At 38.9% G+C, this 18,655-nt stretch overlaps 1 protein-coding gene across 2 annotated transcripts in view; it reads right to left on the bottom strand.

Annotated features, from left to right (window-relative positions):
- Positions 1–18,655, bottom strand: part of LOC125236164 (high-affinity choline transporter 1) — an 88,090-nt gene that overhangs the window by 42,516 nt on the left and 26,919 nt on the right. For both annotated transcript variants that reach the window (XM_048142888.1, XM_048142879.1), the window contains exons 3-4: positions 8,869–8,976; positions 7,752–7,907 (exon numbers count right to left, since the gene is read on the bottom strand). In XM_048142888.1, the coding sequence (XP_047998845.1) occupies positions 7,752–7,907; positions 8,869–8,976 (264 nt within the window). The remainder of the gene's footprint in view (positions 1–7,751; positions 7,908–8,868; positions 8,977–18,655) is intronic.

Here is an 18,655-nt window from a genome sequence, read left to right as displayed (position 1 = left end):
ACCCGATTTCCCCTAGGTGCAGCCAGGGTTCAGCATCAACTGGACTTCGGGTACTGCTCACTCGAGTACTCATCAAGACAAGTCCGATGACGAAAACAGCGTTTGCCTGCGTTACACTAAACCCGAGTTCCCATAGGTGCAGCCAGGGTTCAGCATCAGCTGGACTTTGGGTACTGCTCACTCGAGTACTCATCAAGACAAGTCCGATGACGAAAACAGCGTTTGCCTGTATTACACTAAACCCGAGTTCCCCTAGATGCAGCCAGGGTTCAGCATCAGCTGGACTTCGGGTACTGCTCACTCGAGTACTCATCAAGACAAGTCCGATGACGAAAACAGCGTTTGCCTGTGTTACACTAAACCCGAGTTCCCCTAGATGCAGCCAGGGTTCAGCATCAGCTGGACTTCGGGTACTGCTCACTCGAGTACCCATCAAGACAAGTCCGATGACGAAAACAGCGTTTGCCTGTGTTTCACTAAACCCGAGTTCCCTTAGGTGCAGCCAAGGTTCAGCATCAGCTGGACTTCGGGTACTGCTCACTCGAGTACTCATCAAGACAAGTCCGATGACGAAAACAGCGTTTGCCTGTGTTACACTAAACCCGAGTTCCCATAGATGCAGCCAGGGTTCAGCATCAGCTGGAATTTGGGTACTGCTCACTCGAGTACTCATCAAGACAAGTCCGATGACAAAAACAGCGTTTGCCTGTGTTACACTAAACCCGAGTTCCCCTAGATGCAGCCAGGGTTCAGCATCAGCTGGACTTCGGGTACTGCTCACTCGAGTACTCATCAAGACAAGTCCGATGACGAAAACAGCGTTTGCCTGTGTTACACTAAACCCGAGTTCCCCTAGATGCAGCCAGGGTTCAGCATCAGCTGGACTTCGGGTACTGCTCACTCGAGTACTCATCAAGACAAGTCCGATGACGAAAACAGCGTTTGCCTGTGTTTCACTAAACCCGAGTTCCCCTAGGTGCAGCCAAGGTTCAGCATCAGCTGGACTTCGGGTACTGCTCACTCGAGTACTCATCAAGACAAGTCCGATGACGAAAACAGCGTTTGCCTGTGTTACACTAAACCCGAGTTCCCCTAGGTGCAGCCAGGGTTCAGCATCAGCTGGACTTCGGGTACTGCTCACTCGAGTACTCATCAAGACAAGTCCGATGACGAAAACAGCGTTTGCCTGTGTTTCACTAAACCCGAGTTCCCCTAGGTGCAGCCAAGGTTCAGCATCAGCTGGACTTCGGGTACTGCTCACTCGAGTACTCATCAAGACAAGTCCGATGACGAAAACAGCGTTTGCCTGTGTTACACTAAACCCGAGTTCCCCTAGGTGCAGCCAGGGTTCAGCATCAGCTAGACATCGGGTACTCATCAAGACAAGTCCGATAAAAAAAACCGGCCAAGAGCGTGTCGGGCCACGCTCAGTGTAGGGTTCCGAAGTTTTCCATATGTTTCTCAAAAACTACTGAACCTATCAAGTTCAAAACAATTTTCCTAGAAAGTCTTTACAAAGTTCTACTTTTGTGATTTTTTTCATATTTTTTAAACTTGTGGTTCAAAAGTTAGAGGGGGGGGGGGGGGGGGGGGACGCACTTTTTTTTCCTTTAGGAGCGATTATTTCCGAAAATATTAATATTATCAAAAAGCAATCTTAGTAAACCCTTTATTCATTCTTAAATACCTATCCAACAATATATCACACGTTGGGGTTGGAATGAAAAATATTATCAGCCCCCACTTTACATGTAGGGGGGGGGGGTACCCAAATTTTTTTTTTCCATTTTTTATTTTTCACTCTGTTGGCGTGATTGATATACATATTGGGACCAAATTTCAGCTTTCTAGTTCTAACGGTTACTGAGATTATCCGCGGACGGACGGACGGACGGACAGACAGACATAGCGAAACTATAAGGGTTCCTAGTTGACTACGGAACCCTAAAAAGCAGCGTTTGCCTGTGTTACACCTGAGCAAAGAAGGAGCCTATCATAACTATAAGTATTTGGTATTGAAAATTGAACCTTATTTTATCTACAGCCGTTTCCATCAAACAGAAACGCGCAAATATCACACACAGTGCCACCGTAGGTAACGATCGTATGTTATTTCGTTCGGAGTAATGTGTGCTTTATGAGCGAGGTACAGGATTTAAACTCGCACGATATGCTATAAGGGAAAGCAAATAAAACCCAGTATAAGGCTTACCCTTATGGCGTTAGGCTGAGCCGATGATAAGGGTTTTGAAAGGGTATTGGGCTATTTTAGGTAAGCGCTTTCGTTAGGGCTTTAAAAGCAAAATGAAAGGGTATCGCGTCAAAAGGGTAGGGTAAGTTAAGCCTAACGAAATACCCATACAAAACCCCGTATAAGGGATAGCGGGCCGGTCCCTGATGGTAATCATACATTGACAAATATCCTAATTATTATTTTATATTACAAATGGGAAAATGTGTCTGTTTGTTTGTCCGTATTTCACGGCAGAACAGAGTGTCGAATTAAGTGCAAGCTATTTTCGTCTCGGCTAGGTCTAGTGATGAGCAAGTTGCGGAAACTTACCAAAAAAATCTTAAATTTCTTGAAAAATTCACGAAACTTTCACGAAAAATAAAGGGAATTTAAATTTATGAACTGGAAAGTTTCCATCCATACAAAGTATGGAAAGATTCCGAAATTTTCCTATGTGAAAATTTCAGAATTTTGGAAACTTTCCGTTGGCACATCAGTAGCTAGGCCATAAGTAATGAATACCGTAGGAGGTTCATTTTCATTCACAGTTCGTACAGTTTCGCAGACTCGCATCTCAGCTGTCATCATTTCTAATAAAAATAACCTAAGTGCAGTTTTCTCATATAGCTCGTAGCTCTAAAATGTAAACTCGTACCTACAGTACCTACACCTGTTAGGTTCCAGTCGTAAAACCCTGTTAGCTCGAGTACAAGCAACTGAAGCAACTACCCGCCGCCAGAAGCGCCCTGAATCTTTAATACCCCTCCCTCGCCCAGACTTGCCCACCAGCCCCAAAACTAAATAAATGCATTGTGTAGTCAACTCTGTTATTGATGAAAAGCAAATATAGTGTACCTGAGAATATGAGTTTCGTTCGCTTACGGCGAATCGGTTGGCACGTTTAGGATAACTGGATAACTGTTGAGGGATGGAGCAGGAGGGGTAAACCCAAGCAACGACGGATGTATCGTGTGAAGGAGGATATAGAAAGTAAGAAGTGAGTGTTGAGAAGACGGAAAATAGAGAAGAATGGAAGTGGAAGACATGTACCGTCCCCACATAACGTGGAATAAGGGTAGGAAGAAGATGAAGATTTTGATAAAGGGTAGTAGAGGTATGTACCATTTGGTAGTTTTGGTATCAATAAAGCGGTGTTAGTAGTAGGTAAACCTAAGAGCTTAATCAATAAGTTTTTCGTTGCATTGGTAGTAAATTAAGAAATACTCATGAAGAAATAAACAGGATATTTAGTTATATCAATCGTCATCATTATACACCAACAAAACGGGTAGAAGCTCTGACGAAACAGTGAAATTACCAAATCAGTTAATTCGGTCTGGCCTAGCGCGTAGTGACCCTGCCTGCTACGCCGCGGTCCCGGGTTCGAATCCCGGTAAGGGCATTTATTTGTGTTATAAGCATATTTGTTCCTGAGTCATTGATGTTTTCCATGTAATTATTTACTATTTTTATATTATATAATTATAATTATCGTTGTCTGAGTATCCACAACACAAGCCTTCTCGAGCTTACCGTAGGGCTCAGTCAATCTGTGTAAAAATGTCCTATAATATTTATTTATTTATTTAATACGAACCCTTAATTATAACAAAGAACCACAAAGATTTCGTATGCATTTCGTATTTTTATCTTTTCCTTTATGGTAATTAATCTGTCTGTAAAAAGATCGCTCATTATCCTGATATTCTTTATAACGAAGCGGCTATAAACGACCAATAAAAGGATTAAGGCAAGAATCTAATCGCGGGACGATATCATCCTAATGGCTTTGAGCAATTAGCTCGGTTGTTATACCAGCTCAATGAGGAGGAAGCAACGGTTAGTCAACTAAGAAAACTTCCTTTACGGTGGCGCAATACTTCCTGTGCAAAAAGATGTAGTAACCAAAACCTTATTCTGATAGATGTTTTAAAGAACAAATGTAAATGAAAATAATATTAGTTTATAGGTATCCAACACTAGGTCATTTTATCCTTTTACAAATTATATTGGACCAAACAGACCGAACGTTACGCTCTCAATTTTGCGGGCTTCGATGACTCGCGTCCTCCCTCCGTCCTCCACATAACATTTCCAACTCTCACAAATTCTGAATAAATATTAAATTATAATTTAATTGGATCTATCATTAATTAATTTTGTTTGCCTTTATTTGCGATATTTTGACGTAGCATAGGTACACTAAGTAGTTTGTTTGCGATTTATCAAATACATATTCAACATATTGTTACTTTAGTAACGAAGTTTTAACGTCCGTCTATCTCTCTATACAAAGGTTTGTAAAATATTTAAACATAATACCTATATCCTGGAAGTTTTATCATACCTACTATCCCGGAAAACGCGAATTTTCATGAGTTTTTCTTTCGCGTTTGTAAACGTAAAATATGGTAGTTAATTTCGCCGCGCGCGCATCGATTCCGCTTAGCTCAGTCGTACGAGGTCGGTCTAATGTACGCAGATAGATCGTAGGTGTCAGGGTTTTGAATCCCGGCCAGCAATTAAGTTTTTGTTTTTGTCTTTTTTTTTTTTTTTTTGTATTTATAAAAGTTTTTTTTTATCTAAAGACGTGACATATTAAAATAGAACCGAGCGAAGCTCGGTCGCCCAGATATTATTCTTCTAAAATAGGTATATAAAGTAAGTTATTTAAGCTATTCCTGTCTTGTTGCCTGATACGCTGCTTTTAAAACTGACTGTGAGTATTTCTGTCTCGCCAGTACTGATGGCAAAAACTGATTGCTTCCACCTGTCCACCTGCCCATTAGGCTAATGGATCTAGATGGGATGAACGCAGATACCTATTGGATGGTGTGGGGAACTAAAATCAGCACTCTTCGATGAGTATTGGTAGGCCATAGCTGATTTATTGTCAATTAAAAATGTGAGCGGTGGTACATTTGTTAAAATAAATCATATAAGTACTTTTGTAACTGTTTCGTTTCGTACCTGTTATTTGAAATAGGAATGGAGAGTTGGCTGTATTGTAAAGCTTTGGCCTAATTTGATTTGTGACAGAAACAGAAACCGGTCTGGATATATTAGAAATGAATTTACCTACCTATTGTGATCAATTTAAAGTATTGATTGGATTAAGAAGTGTTAATTTTCTGAAAATCATATTGAGAACAAAAAGTACGTTAACATCAAAGGGTCACCATCCATACTATAATATTATAAACGAGAAAGTGTCTGTGCCTGTTAGTTTGTCCGTCTTTCACGGCAAAACGGAGCGACGAATTGACGTGATTTTTTAAGTGGAGATAGTTTTTTAGGCGAACATGCGGCGGTCCAGCAAGCTACGAGAACATTAACAGGCGGTTCAGTGCAACCGGTCCTCTTAAGGCTGCTTTAAAAAAAAACGCCAAAAGAATGTAAAATTGATAGTTTTAGTCGGTGAAATACTACACTTTCCGTTATCCAATAGATTTATTTAATTCAAGCTCCAGTTAGAGCATCTTATTATCTTGATTTTTATAAGACTGGATTTTTGAAAACTCACTAAATTAATTATGAATTTTTCTCTAATGCACGTTTAGAAAAACGCACGTATAGAGCTGAATCAGTCGATCTTATTTGTAAAATTTGGACAATTTTGAATATTAAAACGGGTAAATTTATAATTCGTATATCCTGTACCACAATCATTTCAGACTAGATTTTTATTTTAAGTTTTTGAAAAAGAGTAAACTAGCCTAAGGCGAATTCATTTTTTTTTTCAGAAATTACTTAAAATTAAGTGACAATTTCTTTGAAAATCTACATCACATCGAAGTAAGTTTTGTACTATATTAATCTGCAACGTTTACTTAAATTGCTGTTATACCTTAGTGATTATAAATTGCTATTATTGATTTTTGCCAATTTTTTGAAAACGAGCCTTCACCGGTACAATTATTACCACTTTTGGACATTTTCTCATATTTTGTTAGACCAAGTAGAAAAAGTCCTATAATGTGATATATATTTATAAACTACTCGCAAAGCCCTTTAATTTGATACCACACACGGTATGATCGAGCGCTCGGTTGCGATTTCACTATTTTTAACACGAAAGCCCTCTTAACCCCGGAGCAGCGGTGTCGTTTAGACAAACAGAAAATTAGGCACCCTGCCAACATGCCGCGTTCCCAGCTTTTGTGACTAATTAAGATAGGGGTTTACTCGCAATGAAACAATTACAATCGCGAGTAAAGCCCATCGTCATAAAACAATGTTTATAAAGGAAAATTGAAAAACGTAGTGAGGGTAATACGTTTTTCAATTTTCCTCTGACCTCTGACCACAACGTGGTACCTACAGTTTTTTAAAAACATATTGCGAATTAATAATTATTAAAATGTAAAAATTTTTTCCCTATTACATACATACAACCTACATACAATCACGCCTGTGTCCCATGAAGGGGTAGGCAGAGCACATGAAACTACTCAGGTTTCAGTGCCACTCCAGGTTTTTAGGGTTCCGTAGTCAACTAGGAACCCTTATAGTTTCGCCATGTCTGTCTGTCCGTCCGTCCGTCCGTCCGTCCGTCCGTCCGCGGATAATCTCAGTAACCGTTAGCACTAGAAAGCTGAAATTTGGTACCAATATGTAAATCAATCACGCCAACAAAGTGCAAAAATAAAAAATGGAAAAAAATGTTTTATTAGGGTACCCCCCCTACATGTAAAGTGGGGCTGATATTTTTTTTCAATCCAACCCCAACGTGTGATATATTGTTGGATAGGTATTTAAAAATGAATAAGGGTTTACTAAGATCGTTTTTTGATAATATTAATATTTTCGGAAATAATCGCTCTTAAAGGAAAAAAAGTGCGTCCCCCCCCTAACTTTTGAACCATATGTTTAAAAAATATGAAAAAAATCACAAAAGTAGAACTTTATAAATACTTTCTAGGAAAATTGTTTTGAACTTGATAGGTTTAGTAGTTTTTTAGAATTTTTACCCTATTATTAAATAAAATAGTATTATACTAAATGACACGAGGTACTTCTGCCATTATGTACTTATTATTGTGTTTAATAAAATGTTTATCCAGCACTGGGACGCTAGGGGATTGTATATAAAATGTAGTAAAAAGATTGAAATATCAGTTTGACTCACTCAGTGCAGCCAGGATGCCGGCAGCCCAGAACACCTCCCCACACAGTGCTGGCAGGAACAGCAGGCCGCCCATGCGGCTGCAGGAGTCCTGCAGAGCTGCGTGGACGGAGCAGCCTAGTGTAACACACACCCAGCGCAGCCAGGATGCCGGCAGCCCAGAACACCTCCCCACACAGTGCTGGCAGGAACAGCAGGCCGCCCATGCGGCTGCAGGAGTCCTGCAGAGCTGCGTGGACGGAGCAGCCTAGTGTAACACTCACCCAGCGCAGCCAGGATGCCGGCAGCCCAGAACACCTCCCCACACAGTGCTGGCAGGAACAACAGGCCGCTCATACGGCTGCAGGAGTCCTGCAGAGCTGCGTGGATGTAGCGACATAGTGTAACACTCACCCAGCGCAGCCAGGATGCCGGCAGCCCAGAACACCTCCCCACACAGTGCTGGCAGGAACAGCAGGCCGCCCATGCGGCTGCCGAACGAGTCCTGCAGGGGGTCCAGCATGGTCACGTAGCCCTGTTTCCTCATGGGGTTTGCGAAAAATATGCCGCCTGTAAAGAAAATGTAATAAACACGCAGTTCAAATAAAACGTTAGATCCTAATTTGGCCAAGAAGGGAAATCAAAATATACATAATATTTAGTATGTTTGCTCTTAATAACGATCAACTTTTCTGCTTTACCTTAGCGGGCAGGCTTGATAGTCGCTATATGCAACACCTAGCAAAAAAAGCGAATTTGACACAATATCGTTTATGGATTCTCAAGAGAGCCGGTGGCGCGCTGCCAACACCCACCCGGCTGGCTCGCGCAAATGCTCGAGCATTGCTAGACGAGCTGGTTTCAAATGCATTTATTCAAATTACATTGGACTTGCTGGATTTTTGCTATTTTTAAACAAATGTAAATGGAGACTGCATGCTTTAATCTAAGTCTCAATCAAAACTATAACTATATGTATAGATATTGGTTTTGGTAGTAAGTAATTAAGTCAGTCAAGTCAAAGGCCAGGGTGGCTAGCCGAATGGCACAATCGCTCACGAAACGCTCACGAAACGAAGCGCTAGTAGATATCTATCTCTATCGCGCTTGCGTATTGGCGCGACAGAGCCAGCGGCGTATCGCTTTCGTTTGGCGTCGGAGAAATGCCATTCGGCTACGGGGCCTGGTCAGAAGTACTCGAAACCGACGAGCGTGTATGAGAAACGTTATGAAAGTGTGTGAAGCGAAAGTGGTTTGTCAGGATCGTAGTAAATGGAAATCCGTGATCTCTGCCTACCCCCCTGGGAAACAGGCGTGATTGTATGTATGTATGTAATTAAGTCAGTCAAGATTTTTAGATACAACCATATTAACTAACGGGTCAGAGGTTTTTCTACCGGGCCCACCTTTGCTAGGATAATTATTTGAATAACAATGTTTAAAAGACATTTGAATATGTGACCTTTTTATATGCCTCTGGGCGGGTAAAGGTTGTTCAATGATAGGAATCATAGGAAGCGAAGGTGCTTACCGAAGACCAGCGAGAGGGCATATCCGAAGGGCGCCTGGCACCACACGAGCCCCGACGTGTAGATCGCCTCCGCGGTGCCGTTGATGTAGCCGCCGCCCACCCATGTCGCTGAAACATAAGCTTAAGTTAGCCTCATCAGCATTGTCAAGGAGAAGCAGGATAGGCTTATGACAAGTAGGCAATAATTCATCAAGAACTTCTTAATATAATTTCCAGATATCTCTTGATGTGCGTATAGCAGATTATTTACGCTGGTTATCTAAATATATAAAAGAAGAAACTGACTGACATATCAACGCACAGCCGAAACCGCTGATCCTAGAGATCCCAAATTTGGCACGTAGGCTCCTTATAAGGTGTAGAGTAGCACTAAGAAAGGATTTTTGAACTACCTATCATCTCCTAAGGGGGTGAAATGGGTGTCCAAAATTTGTATGGGAAAACAAGATTAGTTACTTACGCGGACGAAGCCGCGCGAAAAAGCTAGTTACGTATTATTTAATACCCAAATAGGTACTATCAATTATCAATTTGACAAATTCGGAGAATTAGATGTTGGTACAGAGCAAGTTGTAGCAAAAGACTAGCGTGAACAGCGACAAGCCAATGAAAAATATAAATGTAAGTTAGTAAGTATTATGCTTATTATAATTTATAATAATTCACCATATTCTTATAAAATGTACTGAAGTAACTTAACGATGTCTGATATTTCCTATTCGAGCCACCGACGTCCATTCGCAATAATTCTGTGACGAATGGAAAGCCCCAATGGACCGAATGATAACGCTCGATCTAACCCTCGTACCTACGAGTAAGTGTATAATTATTCAGTCAGAATATGACTGTATTACTCATACTACAAAGGGATAAGTTCGCCTTTGTACTATTCTTTACTGTAATTACTGTGTTTTTTTTGTTAACAATAAAGAGTTTACTACAGATGAAGTGCGAAAAGATTTGCCTTTTTTAGGGTTCCGTAGTCAACTAGGAACCCTTATAGTTTCGCCATGTTGTCTCCGTCCGTCCGTCCGTCCGTCCGTCCGTCCGTCCGTCCGTCCGTCCGTCCGTGGATAATCTCAGTAACTGTTAACTAGAAAGCTGAAATTTGGTACCAATATGTATATCAATCACGCCGACAAAGTGCAAAAATAAAAAATGGAAAAAAATGTTTTATTAGGGTACCCCCCCTACGTAAAGTGGGGGCTGATATTTTTTCACTCCAACCCCAACGTGTGATATATCGTTGGATAGTATTAAAAATGAATAAGGGTTTACTAAGATCGTTTTTTGATAATATTAATATTTTCGTAAATAATCGCTCCTAAAGGAAAAAAAGTGCGTCCCCCCCCTCTAACTTTTGAACCATAAGGTTAAAAAATATGAAAAAAATCACAAAAGTAGAACTTTAGACTTTCTAGGAAAATTGCGGTAGCGGTATACATGGTTGAGTCGCTATTAATTTACTATTATTTACCTTACCTTGTTACTGTGACTATTATATTGCGACTCAAGTGACGTTATTTCGACGAGCCTAAGTAGCCTTATGACTAATAAACATGAGTAGAAAAAGCTGTAGAATTATCTTTATGTTATATTAATTATACATCTGTTATGAGTGTGTCTCATGAGAGTTATAATCCATACATTGCCATGGTGATAACTTGATAAGACACGAAGTGGCATACAAATCGAGTTCTTGATGGTACACCATATCACAACGAGTCTCTTGACACCGAAACTTATAGGAACGGTGTCAGAGCACATCAGTATGCGTGTCGTGGGCCAGCTTTATCCCTGTTTCAAAGTTCGAGGGCGGACCCTGCCCTAAAGTTACCTACTCTTTTGCATTTACAGTTTTAAACTGTGTCGTTAAGTTACTCATACTTTGTTTATCGAATGAACAAATCTGTTTCAAGAATATTAAAGTGCTATAAAATTATATCTACTATGTTTTTCGTAGTGTTTTTGACGGTAATAGGTAAGCCATATAACAGGATTCTGAAACAGACTACGCCGTAGTACTTCGTAGCAAAGCAGAATAAAAGTTCGATGATCTAACCGAATCAAAACCAAGGAACAACTAAAATATAAGTTGACGATCGATCTGGCCTACCTGCTACGCCGCGGTCCCGGGTTCGAATCCCGGTAAGGGCATTTATTTGTGTGATGAGCACAGATATTTGTTCCGGAGTTATGGATGTTTTCTATGTACGAGTAGGTATATAAGTATTTATGTACATCCATACTTATATTATAAATGGGAAAGTGTGTGTGCCTGTTTATTTGTCCGTCTTTCACGGCAAAACGAAGCTACGAACGACGACGTGCGACTAACCAAAGAAAGTACCTGACGTAGTCAGCGAGCTTCATATGAATCATTTAAATATGCTTTTAGGAGCTTACAATAAATCTAAAATTATAGAACCGTGGAGACAGCATGCTCTACACATATAGACTTTCGTCGATATTTATGAGATACGAAGACGCCTACAGAAGTTGGCTGTGCCTGTATAATCTAGTTAGGTAATCCGGTCACGTAAAACATGACATGGCCTACGATATCTTCTAATATATTAGCTGACGTGAGTGCTTGAGTAGCCCTTATATTCTGCTTCACATAGGCACCCTATTTTGTTTTTTAGAAAACATTTATATTCTTTGTACATATATTTCGTAATTTCTCGAAGACGTTACCTAAACCGATTCTCTTAAAATGACCAGAAGGATACCTAGCCAAAGCGAAAATCGTCCTCTCCTTTTCTCTTATGTAATCAATATGGAGTGTAAACGCGTTTATAAATCTGTGGGCCTAGTGAAAAACTCAAATTGACTCGGTGAAAAAGGTCACAAGTCCGAGGTGGGACTTGTGCCCTTTTTCACCGAGTCAATTGAGTTATACCCTTTTTCACTAGGCCCACAGAAATATACGCTACGCTAGGAAGTACTTGTTGTTGGTTAATCTAATAGTTTACGATAGAATACAAGACATTGCCGCCACACGGACAGTTTTCAGGTGAAAACAAAAGACTGTCGTATATTTAAAAGCAGAAACCTCTCCAAAATACTTACAACTGATGATTGTCTTATCAAAAGGAGTTGTTTCTCTTTGAAATCCACACCAAAAATAAACTTCTGAAAAGACGCTCCACAACTTATGAGTATGAAAGTAAACAACATCAAATGATTAATTGACCAAACGTGTCCACGACTGACGTGTATTTGGTCTGACAGCCTGATGAAGCATGCCGTGACAGTCGCAAGGTCAGCGGGGGTAATATTAATAATTGTTCACGGCGTTAATGAAAGTGGTTCATTAATACACTGCCACCATTGCCACCCTAGTGAGGAAATGAGATTGTTATTAATATAATTGGTGTTTATGTTTACTGTCCTGTTAGGCACCGGCCACATCAGAGCCTCGCGTGTCTCGGGGCGCGCAACGGACGTCGGCGCCACGCCACCTGAGTGTAATTCAAAAAGCGTCTCCTCAGTACATTTTGTATAGGCCGGCCGGTCACTTAGGGGTCATCCACATACACGTAACAGCAAAAAAGGGGCGCGGACGTCCGTTGCGCGCCCCGAGACACGCGACTAAATGTAACAACCCATGTTAAAAAAGGATACAAAAACAACCCATGTTAAAGCGATCACATATAAGTAGGGAGGGGTTATACAATAGAAAACATGAAAGAACAATTTGAATTTCAAATGGTATTTCAAAACTACCGTCATTAAGTAAATATGTAAACAATAAAATACAGGTCAAATTAAAATCTAATAGGCAGGTATCTCATAGTGATCGTCATAGTAAAATTAAAACTATGTCAAAACAATTTAAAGCAGGTTATTACAATTTTAATTCCATATATTCATCTACTGAATATAATGGATTATTCAATAAAAAGTTCCTCAATTGCCGTTCAAATGCTTCATCAGATACCTCACTTCTTAATTCGGCGGGTAGGTGTTCGTAATAAGTAGGGCCTATTACTCGTGGGTTCTTGCATGAAAGTGCCATGCGACGCGGCACTGTTCGCAGTCTTCCCGTCGATCTGATCTGCTTGCCTATGACTTCGACGCGTTTGAACATAGACAAGTTTCTCCGTACGAACATCAAAACTTGAAAAATGTATAACGAAAAATGCGTCATTATACCATACTTTTGAAAAAGTTCTTTACAGTGACATGTTTGTTTAATTCCAGCCAGTAAACGGATCGCACGTTTTTGGAGAATCAGTACTCTCTTGGCCTCTGTGGAATTTCCCCAAATCAGTGTACCGTATGACATCAACGAGTGAAAGTGCGAAAAATACACATTTTTAAGTGATTTCCGTGATATCAATGGTTGTAGTTTCTTTAATGCAAATATTATTATAAAATTTGAAATTTTGCGTGACATAAAATGTGGACAGTTTTTAATCTTGCATATTCCTTTTTCAATACAGGTGGTGGTTTTTTACACACTAGTGCGAGAAGTGGTTCATTTCTTGTCAGGTCGAAACTTCGCAGTGCCATCTGTACTAAAAAGGAAATTTACAACTTCCTGTTTTTCGCATTTGTATCGTAATGTACTTTTTAAGTTTAAAAAATATTCTATTTTAATGGAAATTTTCTTTCACACAACAACGCGGGGCTGACTAACCGAACGGAATGTCCCGCAACTATGTATGAGTAAATTTTCCACCGGGCAACATATTTTTACTCTGCCCCAAAAATAGAGGTTGATAATATTTATTACACACTACGTATGTGGCATGTCACGATTATCAGAAAATGTGGTGAGAATCAAGATTCACGGGTCGCCTGGCAGCCATAAACCATTTAGTTGAGGGAAAACGGGGAATATCCTATTTTAGCGACGACCGCGAAAATGGAGCCCCAGGGATTGTCAATATACGATATTCACCAAGGGAACGATTTTGCGTGAGGATACCGACATCAATTGTAGCCTACACTGATCAAAATCATGCTTTTAATAATATAATACCTACCTACCGATAAACTATATACATATAATATACTTAGTACCTGGGCGACCAAACTTCGCTCGGAGTTCGAAAACTCTAATATTCGCATTTTTTGGGACCTAAAACTAAGCTAGATGGATTTTTCACCCCCGAAAACCCTCACATAACAAATTTAGTAACAAGTTACAGCGGTTTCCAAGATCGCCGGTAGGTTTATTATAAATAAATAAATATAAAAGAATTGCCCGTTTAAAGGTATAAGATAAACTGCTGGGTGAACAGTGTTGAGAAGGCCTGCCAGGGATTTACACAGGCACCTATTAAGGTAACGGCGGCTATCAACGCGGGTATCGAAATCGACGTCCATTACCGCCGCATTTGCAAATACGCATTTTATAGGCAAACCGACCAATTTCTTAAAAAAAGTTACTCACACAAAGGAAGCCTGTTTAGTTGACTAACGCACATATAGGCGATAGAGAGTGTGAATGAAAGAAGACGCTCGCTATTTGACAGTTTTTGCCACGGGGCCGCGAGAAGAGGTTGTGTCATACTGACGTGTGACGCTAAACCTAAGTGAACTCCAATCTCATTTAGTAGTTTACGTAATAATTATGGCAAACAGGTGAAAGTTATGCATTTCAAATTATTGTTTATAGTTTTCTACATGACTTCTGAGTACTTTTTACGTATTGTTTAGCCTGGAAATGTGTTTAAAGTGGAAATTAAAAGACAGCGGTGAAAGGCGCCATTTCGTGAGTAGATTCTATTACTGTGGTATACCACGGTAATAGTTAAAGTAGTGATATTAGTTCTTTTTGCTTTATTTTAAGTATATGTGATCAGTTATATAATGTCTTACAGTTGTTTCAATCTTGATCTATTCACGCTATCAAAGAACTATTTACGCGGTATGAAAATTATTCAACAAAACCTTAATTTTTAGCAAAAACTTCATGACTGATTTCGTAGTTTCTATGAAAACCGTTAATTTGTCAATTTTTTAAACATTGACATAAAGTCTGATGCTTACTTACCAGTTATGTAAGCTTGGTTTAAATATAAGGTTGCAATATTTTATTTTGATTTGTAATGAAAATACATCTGTATGACTTTGTTTTTATGGGTCGGAATTAGATTTTATAATACTCCAATTTATGCCTATTACCGATGGTACGATCAGATAACCCTCGGTAATAGAATATATAAGAATCTATTACCGATCCATGCAATATTTGTTTGGGTCGGTAATGGGTTCCTATAGAAGTATCTATTACCGAGCGACATATTAGTCTTGTATCAAAATATGACATTTAGTGTACCGTAAGTACAGATTTCTTAGGTGAAACTGAGTCTTCTGTGGGTATTCATAAAGGAGGATAGTATAGGTATATGTATTTGTCATAATTTGTATATTCAACCGTCGGTATTAAGCTCCGAATTTTGAGATGGGTTTCTATTTACCGATGGCAGAAAAACACTGTCATTCATACCCTCGGTAATGAAATCTCAATTCGCGTTAATAGAACTGCAACCTGTTCATTACCACGGTAATAGAAAATTTAGGTATGTTGGCTTCAATAATCATTTTATGACATATAATAAACTAAAATGATCCTAAAACTCTTCAAAACTAATAGTTCAATAAATACTCTTCCATAAAAAAAATATTTGTGGTCGTTAATGAGCTTTGATACCCTTAATTTTTTGGTATCTTTTGAAATCTGCTTAAGTACCACGTTAATAGGCGCCATTACCTTATTAGGACTGCAGAAGACCGTGCGGAGTGGAGAGCTTTGGTTCACAAAATAACGACCTCCTGTGGTCGCGACCCTCAGCCATGAGGAACCGGGGAAGAAGAAACTAGCTTCTACCCGCACATTCATCTACAGATGTATGTAGTGCGAAAAGGGTTTCCTTCGGCAACGTTCGTAATTGTCATGCAAATTCAATCAATGTCAGTACATCTAGTAATACAGTACAACATCTAGCAATCAATGTCAGTACATCTAGTAATACAGTACAACATCTAGCAATCAATGTCAGTAAATGCATACTGTATGTGCATTATCATTTACAATAAATTACTGGACATATTTAAAGAATGTAATAATTTTAGTAAATTTAAGAAATAAGTCAAGCAATCGTGTTACAAAAATAGGAGACACAAAAAACTGTTTATTTCGGCAATTATTGAACATAAATAAATCAATATTTTTATGGCATAAGTATTTTCACTTTTGCATACATTAAGAAATAACTTGAAATTTTATTTCAGTTATTATAAGGTTAAAAAAATATTTTTTCATAAATATGTTACATAGCGATTATAATTTGAGTCATAAAAAACCGGTATGTGTCTTACAATCACTTAACTAGATTTTATTCTTAAGGAACAAAATACAATTTGTGCACTTTATCGTCACATGGTTATTTAATCATATGATTTGAATTAACTATGTTGTTGTTTATTTGTAATTTAGCAATTCATTTTCGAATTAATTATTTCAGAAAAAACACGATTTAATACTATAAGCTTAATACACAATACTATAATAAAAAACTCGATTAAATTAATATATTACAACTATAATAATATATTTTTTCCATTAATTTTTATGAATGGAGGTTATTTCAGTTACAAAGTTGCTCAATGTGGTATTATGTAAACATTTATGTATTGAATAAGATTTCATTATACATTTTTTAACTTGAAAAAACTGGATAATGCTAGTCTGGCTCGAACGAAGGTTACGTGTATATTTTATAATTTTTTTTCTCACAACTATATTAATAATCATGTATACGATTTCACGTGTGAGTGTTTTGTAATACGATTTATTTTCCAAATTTCATAGTTTAGGTCAACCGGAAGTACTCTATTAATTTTGACTTCCTTGAGAGTGTAGATTTTTTTTCAACTCAATTAACTTATGTTGTATTTACTTAGAAATAAGGTTTTTTTACAGCTTCAAGGAACGGTACAGTACACTTGAGTATAGGGTTTTTCCGAAATAAAGAATATTGACAAATTGATAAACGGATTGACAAGAAAGTACATAATTGTATAAGGGTTCTGTACAGTCCGTACAAGGATTAACATTTCGCTCATCAGCACTTTCCGTCAGTCAGCATTTATTTTACCTATATGAGACAGTACATGCCCGACCGCCGCGGAGTGTATTCAATAATTGTATCATTTTTATCATATTATCAATAAATCGTTATATCAGTGGAAACTGCAGTGTTATCAATTATCATTATCAACTATATCATCTCAAGACTGTGCGGGAAGCATCCCGAACATCTTTATGGTCCTTCGAAGATTTGAATCAGTGCACAAGTTAACCCTGGATCGTGCCACGTGTCGACGCAACGTGACCAGGAGCTGTGACACCATAGCCGTGTGAATATCAAACCCAATCGTGTCAGTATCAAAGTTAAATATCAGGATCAATCAATATATCAAGATTATCAAGATCAAGTTTTTAGCAAGTTTGTGTTGTAGTGGACTTTGTGTGATAGCGAATCGGTTAGGCGGCTTCCCACAAGCGGGTCTCACCGTCTGATTGAGAAGGCGCAGATATTCACGAAGGACACTTGAACACAATTTTGCGACTATCATCATTATCATCGGTTACTATCATATCAACTAATTGGCAAAACGACCACAATGGAGAGTTTACTAAATAAACAAGGTCAACTTGCCATGGCAATTGAGAAACTTCTTGTCAATTTTAAAAAGGACGGCGCTGAACGTAAGACTCCTCTAAATATTCAAAACCGTTCAGAAACTCTAGAGAAATATTGGAGAGAGTTTCAAACAAATCATATTGCGCTTTGCGAGTTTGAAAATCAAGACTATATTTACTTTACGGAAAATCATCACGATCGAGTATCAAACATTTATCATGAAACTCGCAACCTTTTACAACTGTCTCTAAGAGATCAAGCTTTTACAACTGTCATTAATCGACCCAGGAAGCCAATTAAATCTCATATCAGAAAATGCTGCCCAGTTGCTAGGCTTACCACGTCAAAATTACAGTGGTACTGTCTTTGGAATCGGAAAAAAGGAAAGCAACTGCAAAGGATACACTATTATCCAAGCTCAGTCAGTTCATACGGATTATACATTTATCACAAAAGCCTACATAATGAACCGTCTTACTATAGACCTACCAAACGAATCATTTTTGCCTTTATGGCCGCATATTGAAGGTTTACAGCTGGCAGATCCCAAGTTCAATATCAGCAATCCGATTGACATTTTATTGGGCGCAGGCGTTTTTGCAAGGATCATTTTAGGGTCTATCATTAGAGTAGATGACGTTACTCCCATAGCACTGGACTCTCATCTTGGGTGGCTTCTCTGCGGAGACATGAAGTCATATCATTGCAACATGGTAATAAACAACATTGAAGATATCAGCAGATTCTGGGCAATAGAAGACATTGCCGAATCATCGGACACTTTATCATCAGAAGATCAGTACTGTATCAATCAATATAAGTCGGAAACCACGCGCCAAAGCGACGGACGCTATGTGGTACGATTACCCCTGAAACCCGACATAGAAGAAAAATTAGGAGAATCAAGAAACAAGGCTGTGGCACAATTTTATCAACTTGAGAGAAAACTCATGAAAAACGAAAAGTTATCAGAAGATTACAAATCATTTATCAATGAATATTACGAATTGGGACATATGCGCGAGTGCGAGAGGGACACAAAGCCTAACAACTACCTACCACATCATGCCGTGCAACGCGCTGAATCATCAACTACAGCTCTGCGAGTTGTTTACAACGCGTCA

This window comes from Leguminivora glycinivorella, chromosome 2 (genome assembly GCF_023078275.1).
Source record: "Leguminivora glycinivorella isolate SPB_JAAS2020 chromosome 2, LegGlyc_1.1, whole genome shotgun sequence".
In the NCBI taxonomy this organism is placed as follows: domain Eukaryota; kingdom Metazoa; phylum Arthropoda; class Insecta; order Lepidoptera; family Tortricidae; genus Leguminivora; species Leguminivora glycinivorella.
The sequence above is the reverse complement of the archived record's forward strand: the minus strand, read 5'-3'. Positions and strand labels throughout refer to the sequence as shown.